The 22160-nt window shown below is 35.3% G+C and overlaps 1 protein-coding gene across 1 annotated transcript in view; it reads left to right on the top strand.

Annotated features, from left to right (window-relative positions):
• Positions 1-22160, top strand: part of LRRC7 (leucine rich repeat containing 7) — a 617060-nt gene that overhangs the window by 501642 nt on the left and 93258 nt on the right. Inside the window, exons 15-21 of the mRNA XM_049879569.1 lie at positions 844-943; positions 3538-3662; positions 5677-5925; positions 10836-11036; positions 17993-18104; positions 18301-18481; positions 19375-21055. Of these exons, the coding sequence (XP_049735526.1) occupies positions 844-943; positions 3538-3662; positions 5677-5925; positions 10836-11036; positions 17993-18104; positions 18301-18481; positions 19375-21055 (2649 nt within the window). The remainder of the gene's footprint in view (positions 1-843; positions 944-3537; positions 3663-5676; positions 5926-10835; positions 11037-17992; positions 18105-18300; positions 18482-19374; positions 21056-22160) is intronic.

Consider the following 22160-nt stretch of genomic DNA (forward strand, 5'->3'; position numbering starts at 1 on the left):
ATTAAACAATAGAATCATTTCCGATGTATCTGGTAGATGATATGAGTTCTAAAAACTCCTAAAAATTATTTCTATTATCAGATTAATAATATAGAATAAAATATGGCTAAAGGTAAATATATCGTGTTATATTAGATACAAGTACAGCCTCTTATCTGTATGTGGACCCTATCTTTGATTACAAAAGTATCTCCTAAAAGTAAAGGCTTATGTTTTAACCTAATTAAATTCACAGATACTCTTACATAGCATGAATTTGATAGCAAATTCCATTTGTCTTTCTGGGGCAACACTGGGTGAAAATGAATAGGCATATAGAACCATACTAAAAGCTTACTTAGTTGAAATAATCTAACACATTTTGGTTTCTTCAGGATTAAAACTAGCATGGTTTAGTCAAGATAAATGGATTTTGGTAAATTTTGTTAGGAATACTAGAGAATAAAAAAAAAATCTCATTATGAAAACCTTGGAATTTAAAAATGTTCCTTAATAATAGTCTTATATTAGACGTACAATAAAACCTGTGAGAGCCAGGTCTGCCTTGTTTTTCCAGGTCTCGAAAGTTTTCTGCCTTTGGCAGGGTGTGAGCTTACCTACTACTTTTCTATCACTTCTTTTAGTAGAAAATATTTGAGTTTTCTCTCTCTGACAGGTTTCCACCTTATAAAGTTTCTGGCTTTTGCAAGTTTTACTATACTTTCTTAGTTCATATATTTTTTCATTTGTTTTCTTTTAGTTGTTCCTTCAGCTAGGGAAAGCCAGACTATTGACCATTATCTTTTATAAAAATTAATATTCTTGCAGTCTTATTAGTCTAATTTCTATATTCTTTGTTTCCAGTCCAAAGCCCTTATCCCTTTACAAACTGAAGCCCATCCAGAAACAAAACAAAGAGTATTGACTAACTACATGTTCCCTCAACAACCTCGTGGTGATGAAGGTAAATTGTCAGTAGACGTTTCTTCTACATTTATGATGACTATGGACAAAAGAGATTATTTTGGTTCTGATCTCTGGCCAGGAGGACTGGCATAGGGGCAAGGCTATATAGATAATTATATGACACACAAAAATCATTTGGGGGTTTACTCAAAGAATAAATCTTTCCTTTCTTCCATATTACATTATTTTAGTAAGATTCCAAAAACAAAACTCTTCCTCTTTATATCATAAAGAAAATTACGTTGACTTTTAAGAGCAACAACTTCTCTTGGAGAACTGCGAGGCTCAGGACTAGTTAACCAAACGTGGTACTGAGCTTATTGAATTGAGCTTAGAGCCTTCGGATCTTAAGGAAGCAATAAACACTGAGCTGGTTTATTTCGTGTACACTCTGATTTCACCAGCACAATTTAAACATTCAATCCAATGACCTCAAGCCCCAAATCATTTCATGTGATGAGCCAACCATAAGGAGATGATTTACAAATAATGACCATTCTTTCTTTTTCAAGTTGACTTTCCTTAAGTAGCATCAGTGGCTGTATTAGGGACGCTATTTGAAAAACCTCTTATTGCCATAATTAAATCAAATCTTCTATCCTATGATTACACTAATTATAAAACTTTTAAAAGCAGTTTGTCCTGTACCATTTGGAAGTTAGCATAGGCTCCTGAGCCTAAGCCAGCATGGCTGACATGCACATTTTCTAGGGTCTCAGTAATCCTTGGAAGAGTGAACCCATTTTAATCCCCCCATTTGAATAGGAGCCCCTGGGTGGCTCAAACAGTTAAATGCTCAACTACTAACCAAAAGATTAGTGATTTGGACCCACTCAGAGGTGCCTCTAAGAAAACGCCTGGCGATCTGCTTCCTAAAGTTCACAGCCTTGAAAACTCTATGGAGTGCAGTTCTACTGTGCAACACATGGGGTCTCCATGAGTCCAAATCAACTCGGCAGCAACTGGTTTGGTGTTTTTATCTGGTATACTAGAGTCCCTGGGTGATGTACGTGGTTAATATGCCCAGCTGCTAACCAAAAAGTTGGAGGTTTGAGCCCATCCACAAGCACCTAGGAAGAAAGCCCTGTCAATCTACTTCTGAAAAATCAGCTGTTAGGGAAAAAAAAGTCCTATGGGCCACAGGTCTTTTCTGACATACATTGGGTCACCATGAGTCAGAATCTACTCGACAGCAACTGGTACTGATTTATATACTTGAATGAGACCAAACTTTAAAGTAAACCATTTTGCTTATGTATTTCTTATATTCAGGGATAATTATACAAAATTGTTTTAGTCTTTTGACTTACAAATATAAGTGAATCATTTTGGGATATTTTTATTCAAGTTTTGGCTTATAGAATTAGGAAAAGGAAAGTTTATTTTCATAAATATTTTTCAGACTTTAATAAAATCGGTCTTTTGAATTTATGAGAGAAAATCCAACATGTTTACATGCGATATAAGAAAAATCTTAAGTAAGGATTATATTTTTATTTATGTAGCTTTACTTATATTTTCATTTTAACATCCCTAGATATAAATATATTTCATTTCAAATGGACCTAAGGAAAAATGAAATATGTTTCATGGTCTCTGGTCATTTCTGAGATTCAATTTTACTGATTAAACCCAAGTTTTTTCCAGGATGTGAGGTACATCTAGTTAGATAAGGTATGATGTTAAAGAATTATCCTAATTCTTTTTCCTTTAAGGAAGGAATAGAAAAGTTTTCATGGGCACTAACAAGTCACCCTCTAGTTTTCCAGGCAAGAATGTAATAAATGAATTTCCAGAATCCTTTGTTTGCAACAAGAAAGGCCATCCTTCAGAAAAGAATTTAGTCTCTATTAAGTACTACTTTCATTACATTTTCATGTGATCTTCACAATAACATTGCAATTAAGATTTTACCTTTAGCCAAGATTTTGATGTAAGTTAAAGGTTTATAAGCCATTTCTCTGTTAATCTGAAGCACATTTGCACTAATTGAAACTTTAATGTTAGACTAAATTTTCACATGTTCTCAAGTAAAAGCAAGCTCCTCTCCATGGTCCCTCCTCCCTCCCACCCCCACCCCCTAAAAAAAGGTTGTAATTCTAGATACCTTATTGTAATAATGTGTTTTATAAAAGAAATCCTCATAGGATTTATTGTTTTAAGTCTGGGCTCTGCATCACACAGACATGGAATAGAATCCTGCATTAGCCAGAGTGTGTGAAAAGTCTTGAGCAAGCCTCTTAGAACTCAGCTGGTTTTCTCATTAGTAAAATGGGGACAAAGTTAGTGCTATTGTGAAGATTGAAAGGTATGTTTTTAAAGTACTTAACCCAGCTTTTTTATTATTACTATTTCTGTTGACCTATGGAAAGGCCATTCTTTACATTTTTTATTGGAAATCTTCCCAATCCCAATATGTTTTTATTTCTTCTTTCCTCTTTCTCTCTCTCTTCCTTTTTTCCTTTTGTTTTTATTTTTGTATTTGTCTGTAGTACCTATCACCATTTTTTGCATAGTGTATTAATACTCTATTAATAACACTCTATGTAAAAAAAAAAAAAAAAGCAATAATACTTTGGAATCTAACTGTAGATTTCCAGTCAGACAGTGACAGCTTTAACCCTACACTGTGGGAAGAGCAGAGACAACAACGCATGACTGTTGCCTTTGAATTTGAAGAAAAAAAGGAAGATGATGAAAATGCTGGGAAAGTTAAGGTGAAACTTTTGGTGTTTTGTTTTTTCTTTCTTCTTTTTCTTTTTTGTCTATACATTGTTATTATTCAGAGTTTGGGACGAATTGAGTGACCTCTGCCAAAAGATCAGATACATCTTCCAGTCTCATAGTGATGCCTTTTGTTACAGCAGGCTAGTACCTTTGGAAGCATTGGTGTGCTTCAGAATCAAACTAATGTCCCAACTCTGACTGAGCAAATTTGATATGCCGCTCAATCCTACAGAATAATAACCCAAGAGAGATTCAAGCTGAGAGACAGCCAGAAAGAAAAAACAAAATCTAGGTGATAGACTTCGAAACAGTGAAATGGTTTTCCTTTAATCACTGACTGAGAAAGAAATCATACAGACTGTGTAAGGCCAAAATACACATTTATGGAAGGGCCAACTGATTAATATACTATTTTATCATTAAAATATCTGAAGGGTCTTTATGTCCCTGGGATATTTGAGAAATGTTTATGAGCTTCCTTAAGGGATAGGAAAACAAGTTTTAAAGGAGGTGAGTGCCTAATGGCAGATGATGTTCCTTAGGGAAAAGAACTTTGATTTTTTCACCTCAAAACACATTTTTAAAAAATCCTTACTGGAATTAATCTAAGTCAAATAACAAGGTTGCATTTTAAAATACATATATTTCCATTATTTAAATTTCAGAATATCTTCAGAATTGATTTTATCAGCATCGAATTGTCAGGTTATCATCATTGCAACATCTTGAATCTCTCATTAATTTTCTCATAGTATTATTTGTGTACTTTTACCATTATGAGTACTAACAGTTTTCACTCTTAGTGACTAATTAAATAAGTAATTTTATATGCATCTTCTTAATAATTCTAGATGGTGTGATGTGTTTTTCTTCTTTGTTCCTACCTTTCTGCATTTTCTAAACTTCATTTCTTAAAACTACATAATCTAGAACCTCAGTAAAGCAACTGAATATTTAGTGACGAGGCCTACCTATACCGTTATGGAGAACTCTAAATGGATTCCCAAATTCAAAATGACAGTTTTGTTAAAGATTTGGGTTAAAAAAAATATGTTTCTGGATAACTAATGCTCTCTAATAACTGAAGAAACATTTTTTGCTCATAAATTCCTAGAAAAAATAATGCTAAATTAAAAAAAAAAACTTAAGTCTTTAGTTCCTTTTTTAATAGGAGTTTATGTTAAATTCAGAACCAATGGATGATGCATTCTATATTGGACCTCTGGGTCATTTTTACAGTTTATTGAGTTGTCAAAATGACATGTTTCTTCCTAGAAATCTATACTCTAAGGATCCAAGAAGAAAATAGCGCATTTTATATACTCTGGTATATGTGTCAGTGAACACAAAAAAAATAGTAAATGCAAACAGTTATTTAGAAGCCCTGTTTGTGTGTTATGTAATCAAGTTTGTTATAATAATAGTAGGTTCATTATACTTTAGAGTGTATTTTTTTTCTATTTATATTTTTGTTTTCCCTTGGTGAAACACTGTGTGTTTCCAAAATCACGAACCACTTGGCTTTGACTAATTTGAATATTTCCAATGCCTTTGGCTATTGGACAAATTAGAACACAAACAAACTTCTAAATATATCATCATGGAAGCATGATGAATGGAATACACTGAAATCTTACACTAAATTAATCACACTTTTCTGGTTCATTACATGTATATTAAATTTACATAAACTTTAAAAGGGAACCATTGACCTATGCCATCAACTTTCAAATTGACTAGAGTATAATGCCCTACTTACAGTGTGTTTAGTGTAGTATGAGTGCTGCGTTGTGTGAAGAAATTGTGACCCGCTAGTTTCACATGCTATTGGTGCTGTTTTATTGAATCAATGGTTGATAGAGTTAAAACTGATTTTCTATGGTTATTTTAAATGCATTACCCAGAGTGAAAAAAAAAAAAATCTAGAGTAGAAAAATGATAAAGTGAAAGTATTGCTACAGTGCTCCTCTTTCTCCCAGAAAATGGAGATTCCTTCTCCCACAGGATCACTCTTGCCAAGCCCCCTGGGAAAGGGGCCAGCGTGGGATTACTCTCCAACCTGCCAGACTGTCTGGCGATTGCTGCACACCATGGGCCAGGTGTGATCAGCAGATCCAAGATATGCCAGTCCCCCAGAATGACCCACAGCTGGCATGGGGTTGTATAAGTGGCCTCCAGCAGGAAAGGAGCATGTGTACTCCATTGCCAGTTGCAGCACAATCTACCACTCTTCCCTCTCTAAGTGGCAGACAGGTAGGCCTAGGTGTTTGGGGTAGGAGAATCCCCCATGTAGAGGCAACTTTGGAACAGTGGTTTATGGGGTATGTTCTGCATGATTTGGGGTAAGAAATGTTCACATAGAAATCTTCAAATTGCGAATATTTGATCCCAATTTAATTTTTTTTTTTTTTTTTATTAACTTTGGCAATGGGTTAGGGAGGACTGAGTCAGAGGGGAGGGATATCATTATGAGGTGCCTATTGGTGGGATTTCTGACATAGTTTTCGAGTTGGGTGTTTCATTTTTATTTAGGTTTTTAATTTTGATGTTTTTTTTCTTTTTCTTTTAAGTGTGGGAATACCAATAGTCGGGCAGAATGTTGATGACATTATTGAAACAATCTAAATTTTCCTCCCCCGCCCATCCCCCGCAAACACATTTTTTGTACTGTCAATTCTGGAGGAGATTAAATAACTCAAACTTAATTCCAAAAATAGCATGGGATTTGAATTGAGATTTGCTGAGAGTGGACTTTGAGCACAAGTTGGACATCTGTTAAAAAGCATCAATTCTCCTTTCGTTTGAAGGCACAGATGATAAGAATTCCTGTAAGAGAAGATTGGTTTGGGAGTTGTGGCTCATAGGGCTTCCTTATCTCAGGGGGTTGGATGTTTAAGAGTTTAATTAAAAAAAAAAAAAAAATGTCTTTATGGAGTGTGAAAGAACACTGCATTTTTTTTTTTTTGTAAATTTGACCATACACATGTAATGGACTAGATTGCTATTCTGTGTCTTATATTTTTTCTACAATATAAGGCAAGCTGAGAATGCGTTTTTCTAACTAAAATGTCTACAGGTTTCCTTTTTTGTAAGACATCCTAATTAATTCCTTGAATAAGAGGACACTTAACAATCAAAGAACAAAATAATTAACTATTATTTCTCTTACTGGAATTTATAATCAAATCAGAATTTAATCATTACATAAGAAAACCATAGTTCTGTGTAAATTCAATATATCGTTTCTAAATGCCTAGCTATTAACATTAAGTAATTCTGTTTCCATTGCTAAGTTTTTGGGTGTCTCCAACATCTTGCAGCTGCTATTTGCATTTACTACACTTTATTTAGATCTGAGGAATATAGAATGATGTGAAATATTTCTATTTTCAAAAATTAAAAGAAAAGAATATTTTGGTAAACATCTTGCATTTATTTTAATAAAATGTATATGTGAAATGAGCAAATACTTTATGGTGAGTGAAATAATACAATACTTTGATATGCATATACTTGATAAATTTTTCCACCTATGTTTATAATAAATTAATTCATATCTTTTTTTTCATTCCATATTAGAATAAGGGGACTTTTCTAATCTGTTTATTTAGAAATCTAAAGGAACTGCTTTTATATTTTTGGCATTACCGAACTATGAATGTAACTAGATTTGTTATCATGTTTATTCATTTCTGAAGCACTGCTTACTGAGATGAAAAGTGGCAAAGTAAAACAATCTGTAAAGGGGTATAAAGGATGCTTTTACAGAGCCTATAAACATAATGGAATTATAAAATATTGTAGTTTCATTTAGAAAGAAATTATAAAATATTGTTACTTAGCTTAATTTTTTTTAATTACAATTAACTTCTTATTTAATGCCAGGAAATTTATATTTTAGACTTATAGTATTTCTCCCACAAGATCAGACAAATAGGTGCTGCACCTAAAGCAGGGAATAGTTCTGAGCTAAGCAACACTTGTGAATCATAAACCTTAGAGTCAGGAAGACTAGGGTTTGAATCTTGACATTGGTACCTACTCTCTGTGTGACCTTGAGCAGCTAACTTACACTGTCTGAACCTCAATTTTCTTTTTGTGAAAGGGGAACAAAAGAGTGTCTGCATAAGGTTGTGAAATTTAAATACTATAGAGCATTTAGCACGGTGCCTAGCACATCGCAGATCCTGAATAACTGATAACTATTGCTACATATGAAAACCCCGGTGGCGTAGTGGTTAAGTGCTACAGCTACTAACCAAGAGGTTGGCAGTTCAAATCCGCCAGGCGCTCCTTGGAAACTCTATGGGGCAGTTCTACTCTGTCCTATAGGATCGCTATGAGTCGGAATCGACTCGACGGCAGTGGGTAGGTTATAGCTACATATAATCTGGAAAGAAAAAATCCAGACAGTTACAGTTGTTATGGTTAGATATATGCAGTAGAATCTAGATTGCCAAAGGAATCCAGATTTAAAAAATAAACACATAAAATCTGACATTAAAAACAGGATCTAATCTCTTCTTAAAACTTAAAAATTTTCAAAGGACTGTCACATTTATCGTCTCATTTTATTTCTCAATTAACGCAAGTATGGGGGAGAGAGATTATCGTTCCCGCTTGAGTAGGAACTGCACAGACTGATTCTACTATTAGTGACTGATAACTAGTTGAGGGTAAATCTGTGGCTTAAATTTAGGTCTTCTGACTCCAAGTCCCGTGAATTCTACTAACAGACTAGTAAGTAGGAAGCTAGGAGCTTATTTTCTAGGTAGAAAAGATCAATTTTTGAGACCCAAAGCTTACAGAATTTGGGAGAGAGGGACCTCTTTAAGGAAAAGAACATAAAATGCCCAAATGATACATAAGTGAAGCCCCTCATGGAGCTTTGGAAGGGGTCAGACCCTAAAGTTTAAGCTTCATCAGTTTCATAGTTAATACACCTCTGTTTCTAGATTTAAATATTTTTTACAGAGATAAAATACCCAAACATACTTGTTGATGTGACCAAAATACCACATCAACTTGCTTATAAAATGACCAGAAAATATTGGTTCCAGTAAACAGTCATCGAATTATGTCAGATGGGACTTAGCATCTACAAAAAATAGATTAGTCAGTGAAGTGTTTAATTCGATTAATGACAAATGCCTCACTTTTTTTGTTTGTTTTTGCTTTTGATTCAATTTAGAAGGGTAATTTTAGTGTTGAGGATTTTTAAGGTGCATAGAATTTTAATTTATTTTGTTACTGGACAATTATTTTTCATTCATATACCACTGGTTATATAAAAAAAAACTTAATTAGCATGTTAGTCTTACTATTCTACAACTTACATTTTTACAAAATGTAGTTTTTTGACTTTTAGTTCTTAAATACCAAATATTTTAAAACAGCTTCAATGATATAATTTTAAAATTAAATTTAATTTGAGAATAACATTGCGAATACCAATTTAAACAGCAGATAAAAGAATGCATGCATCCCAACGGACTTTGTCTAACATTGAGATCACTCTTTTTATATTTATTTATTATACATTAAATACCCTGGGATATTTCTTTATTATACACTAACAACTTACACTTTTTTCCTGAAAGTCTAACTTTTTCTTGGGTTAGATTTTTGTAGCTTTATTTTTATATATTCTATACTTTATCAATTCTATCCTTACTTATCTGATAGTGTTGAAGTGATAAAACTACATTTAAACAATACTTAATCTGATAAAATTATCTGGTTGTTCATCTTTCCAAATATTAGTTGGAAAAATAATTCTGTGTTTTTGTACTGAAAGAAACGTTAGAAATCATCTAGTAAAGTCCAACCCCAGTATTTGACAGATTAAGAAAACGAGCCACGAGGGAGATGAAATACTAAGAGTAACACAGCTGGTGGATTTGCTAAAACTGCAGAAGAGGAAAAGTGTTTGGACTCATAGTCATAACACTCAGATCTAACCCACTATCATAGTCTCTTACATCCCATGGGTTACGTGGGTGTGTGTGAGTAGGTATGTGTGTGCCCCTCCCTTTTTCTTTTATTCTTTCTCTTTTCTGCTCTTCCTCTTCCCTTTTCAGCTTCTTTTCTACTTTCTCTCCTCCACCTCACAGACACAGGTGCATGCACACGTACACACTCACACATGCCACAATCACATAAACCATTCCATTTTGTAAAGTTGATTCTACTCAGATGCCAAAAGTCATAATTGTTGGAACAAGCTAGGCCAAGTAAACCTGCAACTTTATTTTTTCTTCCATTCTCTTTTAATCGGTATGGACAATTTATATTTATTCTATTTTAAATATGCCATAATAAACACTCTGATTGCAGGATATTTTATCCCTCCCCCCCAAAAAAAAAATTACTCAGAGTAGCCATTAATACTTGTTCCTTAAAGTCAGATTGATAACTCAAAAATGAATTCAAGGATAAAAATAGGTATCTGGATAAATATAGGCCAAAATTTACACGTTTGCCTAGAATATCTTAGAAAATGGTCTCAACTTTTTATTTATTTTTAGTGTAAGATGTTACCTAAAAATCATGTTACTTTATCAGGGTGAAAATTAACTATAAAAGTCACCCCTGAAGCATTTTTTCTTAGGTATTTATAAGAATTAGCTACCTTACCTTTTGATAACTTGCTAATTAACATAGAGCTGATGCATATTGGAGAAACAGATATTGTCTCCTCATTTTCTTATACATGACAACTCGTGAATCTTTTGGGGTCTCCTCCCATCACCTGCATCGATACTCCAAAGATATCCTCAACATCAAAATTATTACTTACAAATAATTAAGATGGATAAAGGAAGACCATCGAAAGCATGAAAGCAGCTGATAGTAACATGACTAAATTTTTCAGAGATTACAAGTCACTTAAGTGCTCGACCTACGGCTATTTCAGTCATCTACAGGGTAGGTCTAATCCAAAAATCATTTATAATCTACAAGGGCGAGGAGAGGTCAGGAGAAGTCCCATTCGGATGAATGTGAGAACACAATGTGTTCTGTTCTATATAGCACAGTTTCTCAAACAGCTCAACACTCACTATATTGCATTTGGTTATACTACTGCACATAAAATGGAGTTGTTTTATGAACGTGCTTGCTGAAGGTATTTTTATGTTAAATTTCTTTTTATAAACTTCTAGGTTGAAATAAACCTAAAACGATATCCAACTCCTTACCCAGAGGATTTAAAGAATATGGTAAAATCTGTTCAAAATCTGGTGGGTAAGCCAAGCCATGGAGTGCGTGTTGAGAATTCAAATCCATCTGCTAACACGGAGCAAACTGTGAAAGAAAAATATGAACACAAGTGGCCGGTAGCCCCAAAGGAGATTACAGTGGAGGTATTTCAAGGTTATTGGTAATTGCCAGTGTGGTTTGGATTTTTTGGAATTACTAAATTTTTTTTTTTTTTTTATCTTACCTTGCTTTTTTTTAATGGAATAGATCTTCCTTGATAAGTACATTTTCCCTACAATGTAAATAAGAATTTCTCTTTCAAGCTATGAGGGTTGCATTTGATAAATCACAGATAAATGGCACCCTCTTGGCCTAAAATCATCAATACAACTCCAAAAGTTCCAATACACACACAAGGAATAGTTTGCTTACCCAGCTAGGCCTGACCAGTGGCGAATTACCTCATTTTAGTGACATTCTTTTGGCTACCCCAAACTTTCATTGTAGGAGTCATTAGAAAAGACTAAATGAGTATTTTTTCCTACTATTCTTTAAACTCCCAAACTGATAATATTCAGAGTGATTTTTTTTTTAATGTTTTTGTATTTGTACAACAACCTCTATAGAAAATACTACTATTAACAACAAAAGGGGGAGATAAACTTTAAAATTCAGCTTTGTGGACTCTTGTCATGTAAAGCTTGATTCCTATATTTTACAATGAGCTACAAATTTATCATTTTCAATTTGTATGGTCTGAAAAGAATTCAACTACATTTATTCCATCTCTGTACTATCTCATCAACTCTTCAGCTGACTTGGTTATCACCTATTTTTAATCTTCATTAGAAACATAATCGGTATGAGTAGTCTAGAAGTTCACATACCTACTTCTCAAAAATCCAGGTTGGTAAAGCTCTTTACAAATCTGCATTTCAAAGCATCAATTGTTCCATTTATTAAATACCAAGTGTATATTTAGCACTGTGCTAAACACTGTGAGAGAAAGAAGAGAAACATAAAATGTGTGCATAGTCCCCAAGTAATTTAGAGTCTAGCCAGACAAACCTAAGCCTAACCCACATGGAGTAATTAGAAAACATACTGTATAAAGTATGATCACATGCTTGTTTGTGTGATGGAGAATACAATGCTGTAAGAAAATGGAGGAATAAGCAATCACTGACAACCAGTTAAAAACATTTACATGGGGCAAGGTAAGGCTTGAGCAAAAATAAGTATGGTGTGTGTTGGTGTATCAGTCAGCTGGAGGTACCAGCCTGCCCCAAAGAGTGGAATACAGCTGGATAGCTAGGGGAGAATATTTCCTAGGTAAGTGTTAATATCCATTGCTTTTTACTTTCTCCTTATAAAATCAGTATCATTGTACTTTCTTCTTTCCAAAATATTAGTGATATGCTCTAGCAAAGCATTAGACTTTTCTTTTATGTCTTAAGATATTGCAACAGCATAAGAAGGAAAAAAAATCAACATTTAGCAGGTAAACAGTGCATACATATAAACTTTATATGTTATGTTTAAGAGCCCTGGTGGCACAGTGGCTAAGTGCTCAGCTGCTAACCAATAAGTCAGCAATTCCAATACACCAGTGGCTCCTTGGGAGAAAGAGGTGGTAGTCTGCTTCCATAAAGATTACAGCCTTGGAAACACTATGGGGCAGTCCTCCTCTGTCCTAGAGGGTGGCTATGAGTCAGAGTCAACTTGACAGTGTCTGTCTCTCCATCAATTAGATGTTCACTGAAGGCAAGAACAATTTCTCTTATTTTTTGTTGAATTAATGATTAATTGATTATTGGCTCCCTTACCTATCCACATTTTATCACTTCTGTATTCAATGACATGTACTCTAACATAACAATTCACCATATGGCCAATACAGTTAAATTCTTTTTACTTCAATTTAATACATTTACATTATATATATTAATACATTAATGTATATTGATACATTAATATAACATTATGAGTAAGGATAATAAATTAAGGTGGGGAATATCATGGAGTAAGGAATGAAGGGAGGGAGGATGGTACAGTAAAGCTCAGACATAAAATGAGTAAAGGCTAGAGGTTTCTACACTGTGACAGTATATGAGTGCCCTTAGTGTCTCAGTGGTTAAGTGCTTGGTTGCTAACCAAAAGGTTAGTGGTTTGAGCCCACCAGCCGCTCCATGGGAGAAAGATGTGAGGTCTGCTTCCATAAAGATTACAGCCTTGGGAACCCTATGTGGTAGTTCTACCCATCCTGTAGTGTTACTATGAGTCTGAATCGACTTGACAGCAACGAGTGTCTCAATAAATTTGTCACAGTGCCCTAGATGCCATTTAACGTAATCAAATAGGTACAAACAACTTACTAAACATTTATGCCCTACTTTGTAGTCATTTGAAAAAAATAATACATATAAATTAAAAAAATTTTTTTTTATTTCATCCTTAAATAGCCACAACTACTTATTAATAGAATGTGTGTTCCTGCTGTACATCAACCACCTTCTCAAAACTTGGAATCATAGTAGACACCACAACTCTAATTTCTGTTTCATGTTGATTTTCAAGTGGCACCTGCTTTCTGATCATAGCAACCACCAAACCCAGCATCACAACGATATATCATCAAAAGAAATGTGATAGGATCTAATGTTGAAACTGAGAACTTCCTCAGGCTAGTGGTTCACAGTTTCTGACTGATGTCAATATTGCTTTGTTTCTCAATATCCCATGGTGTCCTCAGAGCACAGTCTGGCAACCAAGGAGAAGGAATTTGAAGTCTAGCAGACATGAATTCAAATCGTGCCTCTACCTTATTACCAATTGTATGACCTTGGCAAGTCACTTAAACCTTTCTGAGCCTTGGTTTCTATAGCATTAAAGATACAGATAATAATAGCACTCTTTCAGGGTTATTGTTTAGGTGAAATGAAATGAACACAGGTGTTTATATACAGCACTGTTCTTGTCACACATTACCAAAAAACCAAAACCGAACCCACTGCCATTGAGTCAATTCCAACTCATACCAACCCTATAGGACAGAATAGAACTGCCCCATAGAGTTTCCAAGGAGCACCTGGTGGATTCAAACTGCTGACTTCTTGGTTAGCAGCCATAGCACTTAACCACTAGGCCACCAGTGTTTCCAGTCACGGAGTAAATAATTCCCTCCTCTTCCACGAGAGTGATGTGCCAATTTCTGTCATGTCCTCCTTTAATTCTTCTGTGAATCATTGTGCTGTATTACAAACAGCTTCTCACTGCTTTTTTGTATACCTGCTCACCATGCCCACTATGTTCATAAATGTCATAAATGTTCGCTTTTCCCTTTGTTAGGAGACTTAAGTTTCAATGTGCTTACAATAAGACCTCCACTAAACTTCATTCGCTTTCAGTAATTTCCACTGTCTTCACCCACAGAAGTAGTCCCAAAAATGTCACCCACTTTTCCAACAGGAACTTGATTCCTCCTGCCTCTCTAAAAAATGTATGGAGACAAAGTCTTACTTGAAGGTCTGCTATGTGATGCTGTGTATGCTATATTATTTACCCTAAGGAACACTCATTTTTCAAATGAGATTCACAAACCAAGCAAAGCTAATTGTCCTGTGTTTGAGAAATGAGCTTTGCTTAGGGTAGACAATGTAGCGTACACAGTAGCATATAGCAGACCTTCAAGTAAAACGGATCCTAGCTCCACTACTTATTAAATTTGTGACTTGAAATTATGACTGTACTTACCTCTCTGAGCCTCCATTTCCTTATCTGTAAAACAGAGACGATTATAATAATACTCTTCTCACAGGTTATCTTTTAAATAACTGAATGGAACAGTATAAAGTATTTGGCATAATAGTACAGTTGCAGACATGTAAGAGATTTTCAATAACTGATGACTATCATCATTTTCATCATCATCATTGTCATCATCATCAATATTATTTGCTCATAAAGATAAGAGAGTCCACCTCAATTAGTGCAAATCCATCATTCTTGCTTCTATAGTGTCATTCTCCTATGTGGAGGGCTATGGAAGTCTAGAGAAGAGATGCAAGTTCATGATTAGCTGATATCATTCTCTCTTCCTGGCCACTCAAGTTCTTTTTGGTTCAGATCAGAAGTTCTTAATCAGGGCCAAAACTTGAACCTGAATCAGACCATAGTTACCATGCAGAGCTCCAGCAACATTTGTGATACAAGTTTGAAATTTTAATCAATACAGACAGGTAACTTGAGTACAGAATGTTAGAAATAATGAGGAAAACAAAAAAAGATAAGTGAAACCTTTAATTCTATTCACATCCCTGTGCTTATGCAACTATGTTTTTGTGGGTTTTTTTTGTGTGTGTATGTTTTGATTTTTTGTTGTTGTCTTTTTGTTTTCATTTTTGGCTAAAATAAAATTCCTATACCTCTGTATTATGTGTCATAAGAATATGTCATTTTTAAATTATTATTTCAACAAATAAGTTACAGTTGGATTCATAAATGTTAGTGCTGGATGGAAATTAACACTAATTCCTATTATTATCTATTACCTTCATTTTGCTGATGCAATAAATAAGGTCCAGAGAAATACACTGAATTGCTCAAGGTGACCTGATTAGTAAATGGTAAAGCAGGAATAGAATATAAATATGTTGTTGTTGTTAGTTGTCATCGAGGTGATTCAGACTCATGGCAGCCCCATGTGTTACCAAATAGAACCACCCTACAGGGTTTTCTTACAGAAGCGGATTGTCAGGCCTTTTCTTCTGTGGTACTGCTCGGTGTGTCCAAACCACCAACATTTAAGTGAGCAGACAAGTGCAAACCATGTGTGCCACCCAGGGATCTTAGAATATAAATCTAACATCTAGTAATTGAAAAAATTTTGACAAGTTTTACTTAACATATTTTATACCTTTCATATTATTGTTTCTCAAACTTGATTCTACTTCTACTTACAAGTTTCTCCAAAGGTATGTAAGTCTTTTTATTCTCTATTCAATCACCTTAAAATTTTATCATGATAAATTTCTTATGCTAATAAACCTTTCAAATAACTTTCAAAATCCATAAAAATACAAATGTTCTTCATCTCCAGGGTTTTCCTTATTCCTTCTTTCCTATCCCTCTTCAAATCTGACACTACATTTGAAATCCCTGGGTGGTGCAAATGATTAAGCTCTCGACTACTAGCTGAAAAGTTAGCAGTTTAAACATATCCAGAGGCACCTTGGAAAATAGGCTGGTGATCTGCTTCCAAAAGGTCACGGCTTTGGAAAACCTGTAGAGCACAATTCTACTCTGATACACATGGGGTCGCCATAAGTTGGAATCGACTCAATGGCAACTATCAACACCAGTGTGTGCTCACAGCTAACCTCACCACAAGTCATCACAATATAAGGGAAAATAACTGGACTGGAAGCCAAGAGATTCCTGCCCTTATGCTCGATCTTTGGTTAATTATCTGTGTGACCCTGGACATTGGTGAATCTCAGATTCCTGCCCTGCAAAATGAAAGGGTTGCACTAGATGATCTTTTAGTCTTCTTACATTGAAGCATTTTTTTTTTTAATTAATAAATATCAAGTACTATATCAAAACCAACCAAATCCATTACTGTTGAGTTGATTCCGACTAGTAGAGACCCAACAGGACAGAGCAGAACTGCTCCATAGGGTTTCCAAGGAGCAACTGGTGGATTTGAACTGCCAACCTTTTGGTTAGCAACCAAGCTCTTAACCACTGTGCCACCAGGGCTCCATCAGGTACTGTATCCCCAGATTATTCATAGACAAATATTCCCATACAAATCTAGCTAAAAACAAACCAAAAGACAGAACTGAAGCCAAGAGTTAAAGCAATGAATGTTTCTATGCAATACCCAAAGACCTGAGCCACTTACTAGGGAAGACTTTGCCAGCATATATATTTATAGTAAGAGTTTCTGTCTGATCATTACTCTAGCCAATTAGTTTTAAAGCAAGACTTGCATATAGTATTTTTGCCCTCAAGAATATTCTTTTTCTACTTTTGATTTAAGCAAAATATTTTTAATTGTGTCTCACCAGTGTCAAACCAAAAAATGAATTTTTCATTCAAAATGAATAAAAAGAACTGAAAAAAATATTGAAAATTCTTCTTTGAATTCAAATTAATTTTTTAGAAAAAAATGACATATAGTTTCCATGCATAAATGTATATCACTACTTACTCATGGGCATTATCATGTCGAAGGTGAAAATTTGGTATTTTGCCTTCCTTAATGCACTCCCACTACCTGGTTAATTGAGAATAAGAGTTTGAGTTAAGGAAGTTTAAAATTCATTTTTTTTCTTTTTACACATTCGTTATTATGAAGTTATGTTCTTATAAAAGAGTTACTCCTTACTCTCAATGATTACGAAGTTATATCCTTATACCGGTGTTACTCCTTGCTCAATGCATGGATGTAGAGTGAAGATGTAGCAGGCTAGATTGGTCTTAAGAAAGACTAGGAATCTTAGGAAGAAGGCATAGTAGAATTAGACAACTGAGGCAATCGCTTGGAAAATAGTAAGAGTTAAGAGGGAAAGTGGCAGAAAGAACAGGAGTTAAAGGACCCAACAGTACATTAATGTAACTGGTAAGGCAAAAAAAAGAAAGTCTCTTTGGTTAGCAATATGCTTTCCTCTTCAAACTCTTACAGAGGTCATCCCTTAGAATTCATACATATATATAAATATGATATATATCATATACCCATTATGTGGCTTATCATAATTCTATCCCGTGTTATGAGTTGTATCTCATCCCCCCAACTAGATTGTAAGCTCCCAGAGGGCAGGGGCCACATTTTGTCTTTCCTTGGAACCTCCACAGTTCTTTGCACAGTGCCAGGCATACTCACAGTGTTCAACAAATATCTGATGAATAAATGGACTCACTTAATTGAAGAAAAAAAAAAAAAGCACTTTAGCCCTTACCTCAGACATACACATGGTTCCTTTCTCCTAGTTCTCCACAGTGAATAAATCCTAGATTCCCATATTTGAATCTAAGCCAAATAAAAATATTGCCATCTTGGTTAACCATTGTTTGAATGTTTACTTTCCTTGTCCTATATTATTATATCTCTCAGGATTCTTTTGTTCATCCAGCTAATGAAATGAGGATTGGGGAACTTCACCCTTCATTAGCTGAGACCCCTCTCTACCCACCCAAACTTGTTCTGCTAGGGAAGGACAAAAAAGGTAACATTGTGAACTGGATGTGGAAAATATGTTGACAATGCATGTGCATGATGAATCATCAATTATTAATAAAAAATCTTACAAGTATGTATTTCTAACATTAATCAGTATGCTATCTGTTTTTCATATTTGCTTTTCTGTATTTGTAATTGCCAATATTCACAGCATTGTAACATTTGTCCTCTTTAAATTTCAGAATCAACAGATGAGTCTGAAGCTGATAAAACTCACTGTCTGAATAACAGTGTTTCCTCAGGCACTTACTCAGATTACTCACCTTCCCAGGCTTCCTCAGGATCCTCTAACACCCGGGTTAAAGTGGGGTCCTTGCAGACAACAGCTAAAGATGCAGTACATAACTCTTTGTGGGGTAACAGGTGGGTTTAGAATTCCTTCTTTTCTGTTCCCAATGCTTATTCTCGGCAACATTAAAAAAAAAAAAAATCTTCTTATTGTTGGAATTGTATTCAGCACGAGTGGCAGAGAAGACAGAAGGGGCAGGTAAGCAAATGTAGTCCACCTAGGACTTCCAAGAGCTTCCATTTTAAGGGCAAAGCCTTCGTTTCATAGAGAGATGGTAGGAGATTAACAAGATAGCATTGCAGTCAGGACAAAAAAAAAATCTGTAATGAAAAAATTGTTTGCCTAACATTTATGAGATACATTTATTTATGAGAAGAAAAAAGATATATGTGAAACCCGTAATTATATTTACATCTCTGTGCTTGTACAACTATTTGGTTTGCTTTTTTTTTGTATATTTTGATGTATTGGTTTTATTTTGTTTTGGGCTAAAACAAAATTCCTATACCTTTATATTAGGTGTTCTAAGAATATTTTATTTTTAAATTATTATTTCAACAAATAAGTTATAGTCAGATTCATAAATGTTAAAAAAAATTAGTGCACATTAATTCATGAATTAATTAGTACTAATTCCTGTTATTATCTATTACATTCATTTTATTGATAAATTACAAAAGGTCCCGAGAGGTACACTGAATTGCTCAAGGTAACCTGATTAATAAATGGTAAAGCAGGAATATATTAGAAGGTGATGATTACTAAAAGCAATAAAAAGTAGAGCAGGTTAAAAAAGTACATTTTTTCTTTTTTGAGGAAGTGAAATAATATTGTCTTAATCATAAGTGAGGTGTAGATGAATGAAAAGTTAAACAAAGAATGGGGTATTCTTTGTTGCTTATTCTCTTTCTTAGAAAGACCCAACTCTTCCTCATTTTTGTATTTCCTCTTCCCATTGTGTTCACAGGATTACACAATCTTTCCCACAGCCTCTTGATTCAAAGCCATTACTCAGCCAACGGGAGGCTGTTCCCCCTGGAAATCTACCACAGCGTCCTGAGCGGCTGCCAATGAGTGACACTTTCACTGACAACTGGACTGACGGCTCGCATTATGATAACACAGGGTTCGTTGCTGAGGAAACAACAGCTGAGAATGCCAACAGTAATCCTCTTTTAAGTTCAAAAGCTAGAAGCGCATCTTCTCATGGACGCAGGCCTTTGATTAGGCAGGATAGGATTGTTGGTGTTCCCCTGGAACTTGAGCAGTCTACACACAGACACACGCCAGAAACAGAAGTGCCTCCTTCCAATCCTTGGCAGAATTGGACCAGAACCCCTAGTCCTTTTGAAGATAGGACTGCTTTTCCTTCCAAATTAGAGACAACCCCCACCACCAGCCCCTTGCCTGAAAGAAAAGAACATATAAAAGAATCTACTGAGATACCTAGTCCTTTTTCTCCAGGAGTACCTTGGGAGTATCATGATTCCAATCCCAACAGGAGTCTTAGTAATGTCTTTTCTCAAATCCACTGCCGCCCAGAATCTTCTAAAGGTGTTATTTCAATTAGCAAAAGCACAGAGAGGCTTTCCCCACTAATGAAAGATATCAAGTCCAATAAATTCAAAAAATCACAGAGTATTGATGAGATTGACATTGGTACATACAAGGTTTATAATATACCATTAGAAAACTATGCTTCTGGGAGCGATCATTTGGGAAGCCATGAGCGACCAGATAAAATGTTGGCACCAGAGCATGGTATGTCCAGTATGTCTCGAAGTCAGTCAGTCCCGATGCTGGATGATGAGATGCTCACTTACGGCGGTAGTAAAGGGCCACAACAACAAAAAGCTTCCATGACGAAAAAAGTCTATCAGTTTGACCAAAGCTTCAATCCTACAGGAGCGGTGGAAGTTAAAGCCGAAAAGAGAATACCACCCCCTTTTCAACACAATTCTGAGTACGTGCAACAGCCCAGCAAAAACATCGCCAAGGATTTGGTTAGTCCTAGAGCTTACAGAGGATACCCACCCATGGAGCAAATATTTTCGTTTTCTCAGCCATCTGTTAATGAGGATGCTGTGGTAAATGCCCAGTTTGCAAGCCAAGGTTCCAGGGCAGGCTTCTTGAGAAGAGCCGACTCCCTGGTGAGCTCCACAGAAATGGCCATGTTTAGAAGGGTCAGTGAACCTCACGAGCTGCCTCCGAGTGATAGGTACAGCAGACCTCCGTATAGAGGAGGTCTGGATCGCCAAAGCAGCGTTTCAGTGACTGAGTCCCAGTTCCTGAAAAGGAATGGCAGGTATGAAGATGAACACCCTTCATATCAAGAAGTGAAAGCTCAGGCGGGAAGTTTTCCAGTTAAAAACCTTACCCAGAGAAGGCCATTGTCTGCAAGAAGCTACAGTACAGAGAGTTACGGTGCCTCCCAAACCAGGCCAGTTTCAGCTAGGCCTACAATGGCAGCTCTTTTGGAAAAAATACCATCTGACTATAACTTGGGTAACTATGGTGACAAGCCATCAGATAACAGTGATATAAAGACGAGGCCTACTCCTATGAAGGGAGAGGAGAGCTGTGGTAAAATGCCTGCAGACTGGAGACAACAGCTGCTTAGACATATAGAAGCTAGAAGGTTAGACAGGGTATGTTTGGCATTTCTCTGTAAGAATATCCCTCCTGCCTTTAGTTTAACTTTATTGGCATCTCTAAGCACATGTAGTGAAGCATGAACTACGTGAATGAGTAGATGATTAGCATTTTATTTACCTTTATATTGTGGGGAAATTGATCTTAAGTTTTTCATGGATATTGCTTAATGCTGAGAATTCGTAACATATAGGTGAATTATTTCTCAAATCTAGCGTAAATATTGTCGGTAGGAAAGAATTCAACTCTATGGGATGAGATGGTGCTTCAATTGCTTTCTAGCCATAAAGGTAAAATGCCTCCTCTAGGGTACAGAGCCGTTCTCTAGTGACCAAAGGAGTCTGACTTTACTGAATCTATAAAAAGTGAGTGTTTCTCCCTGTTCTGCACAGACTCACTTATATTTAAGTCAAGCCTAATTTGTTTATAAGATTTGCACATAGTTACTGCTATGGGACTACTAACATTATTACTTCTAATGAACAATAATCTTCCAAGCAAGAAACAGAAAAATAAAATAAGCAGAGATTGAATGCCCTCCCACACATTATTTCATTTAATAAAAACCCTGCCATTTAGAATGTTGGTTTTTATATGGAAGGAAATATTTCAGACAACAAAAATAGATTATGTCTTTATGAAGACTAGAAACCAACGCATTAGTGCCCATATAGCCACAAAAGGAAAATTGGTTCCAATTCAGTTAAAAACTGAGTCACAATAAAGCATGGAATGTACAACTTGGGAATATGAAAAAATTATAAAAACTCTAGAATTACTTTGTGTTGCCTGTTCAGATCTCTCTAAGAGAAATCTGGCATGTCATTTTCTAGACACTATTATCAACTGACCTTCATCATTCAGTGTTCCTTGTGGATTTGGTCTAGAGGGCTTTGTGTACTCTGCACTGACATTAGAAACTTAAAGATCCTTTTTGTGAAAATAGGGCCTTTTGTTCTTGTTGTCTAAGTTTGAATGCTCAGTATAGATCGGGGACCTGGGAAATAATTACCCTTAGAATGCTTCGCTCAATGGTTTTATTATTTTATTTGGTGTCCTGCTAAAAGCACAGGTCACTGCATTTATTATGTATTTCCTTAA

The sequence above is a fragment of the Elephas maximus genome, chromosome 3, assembly GCF_024166365.1.
Source record: "Elephas maximus indicus isolate mEleMax1 chromosome 3, mEleMax1 primary haplotype, whole genome shotgun sequence".
Lineage (NCBI taxonomy): Eukaryota > Metazoa > Chordata > Mammalia > Proboscidea > Elephantidae > Elephas > Elephas maximus.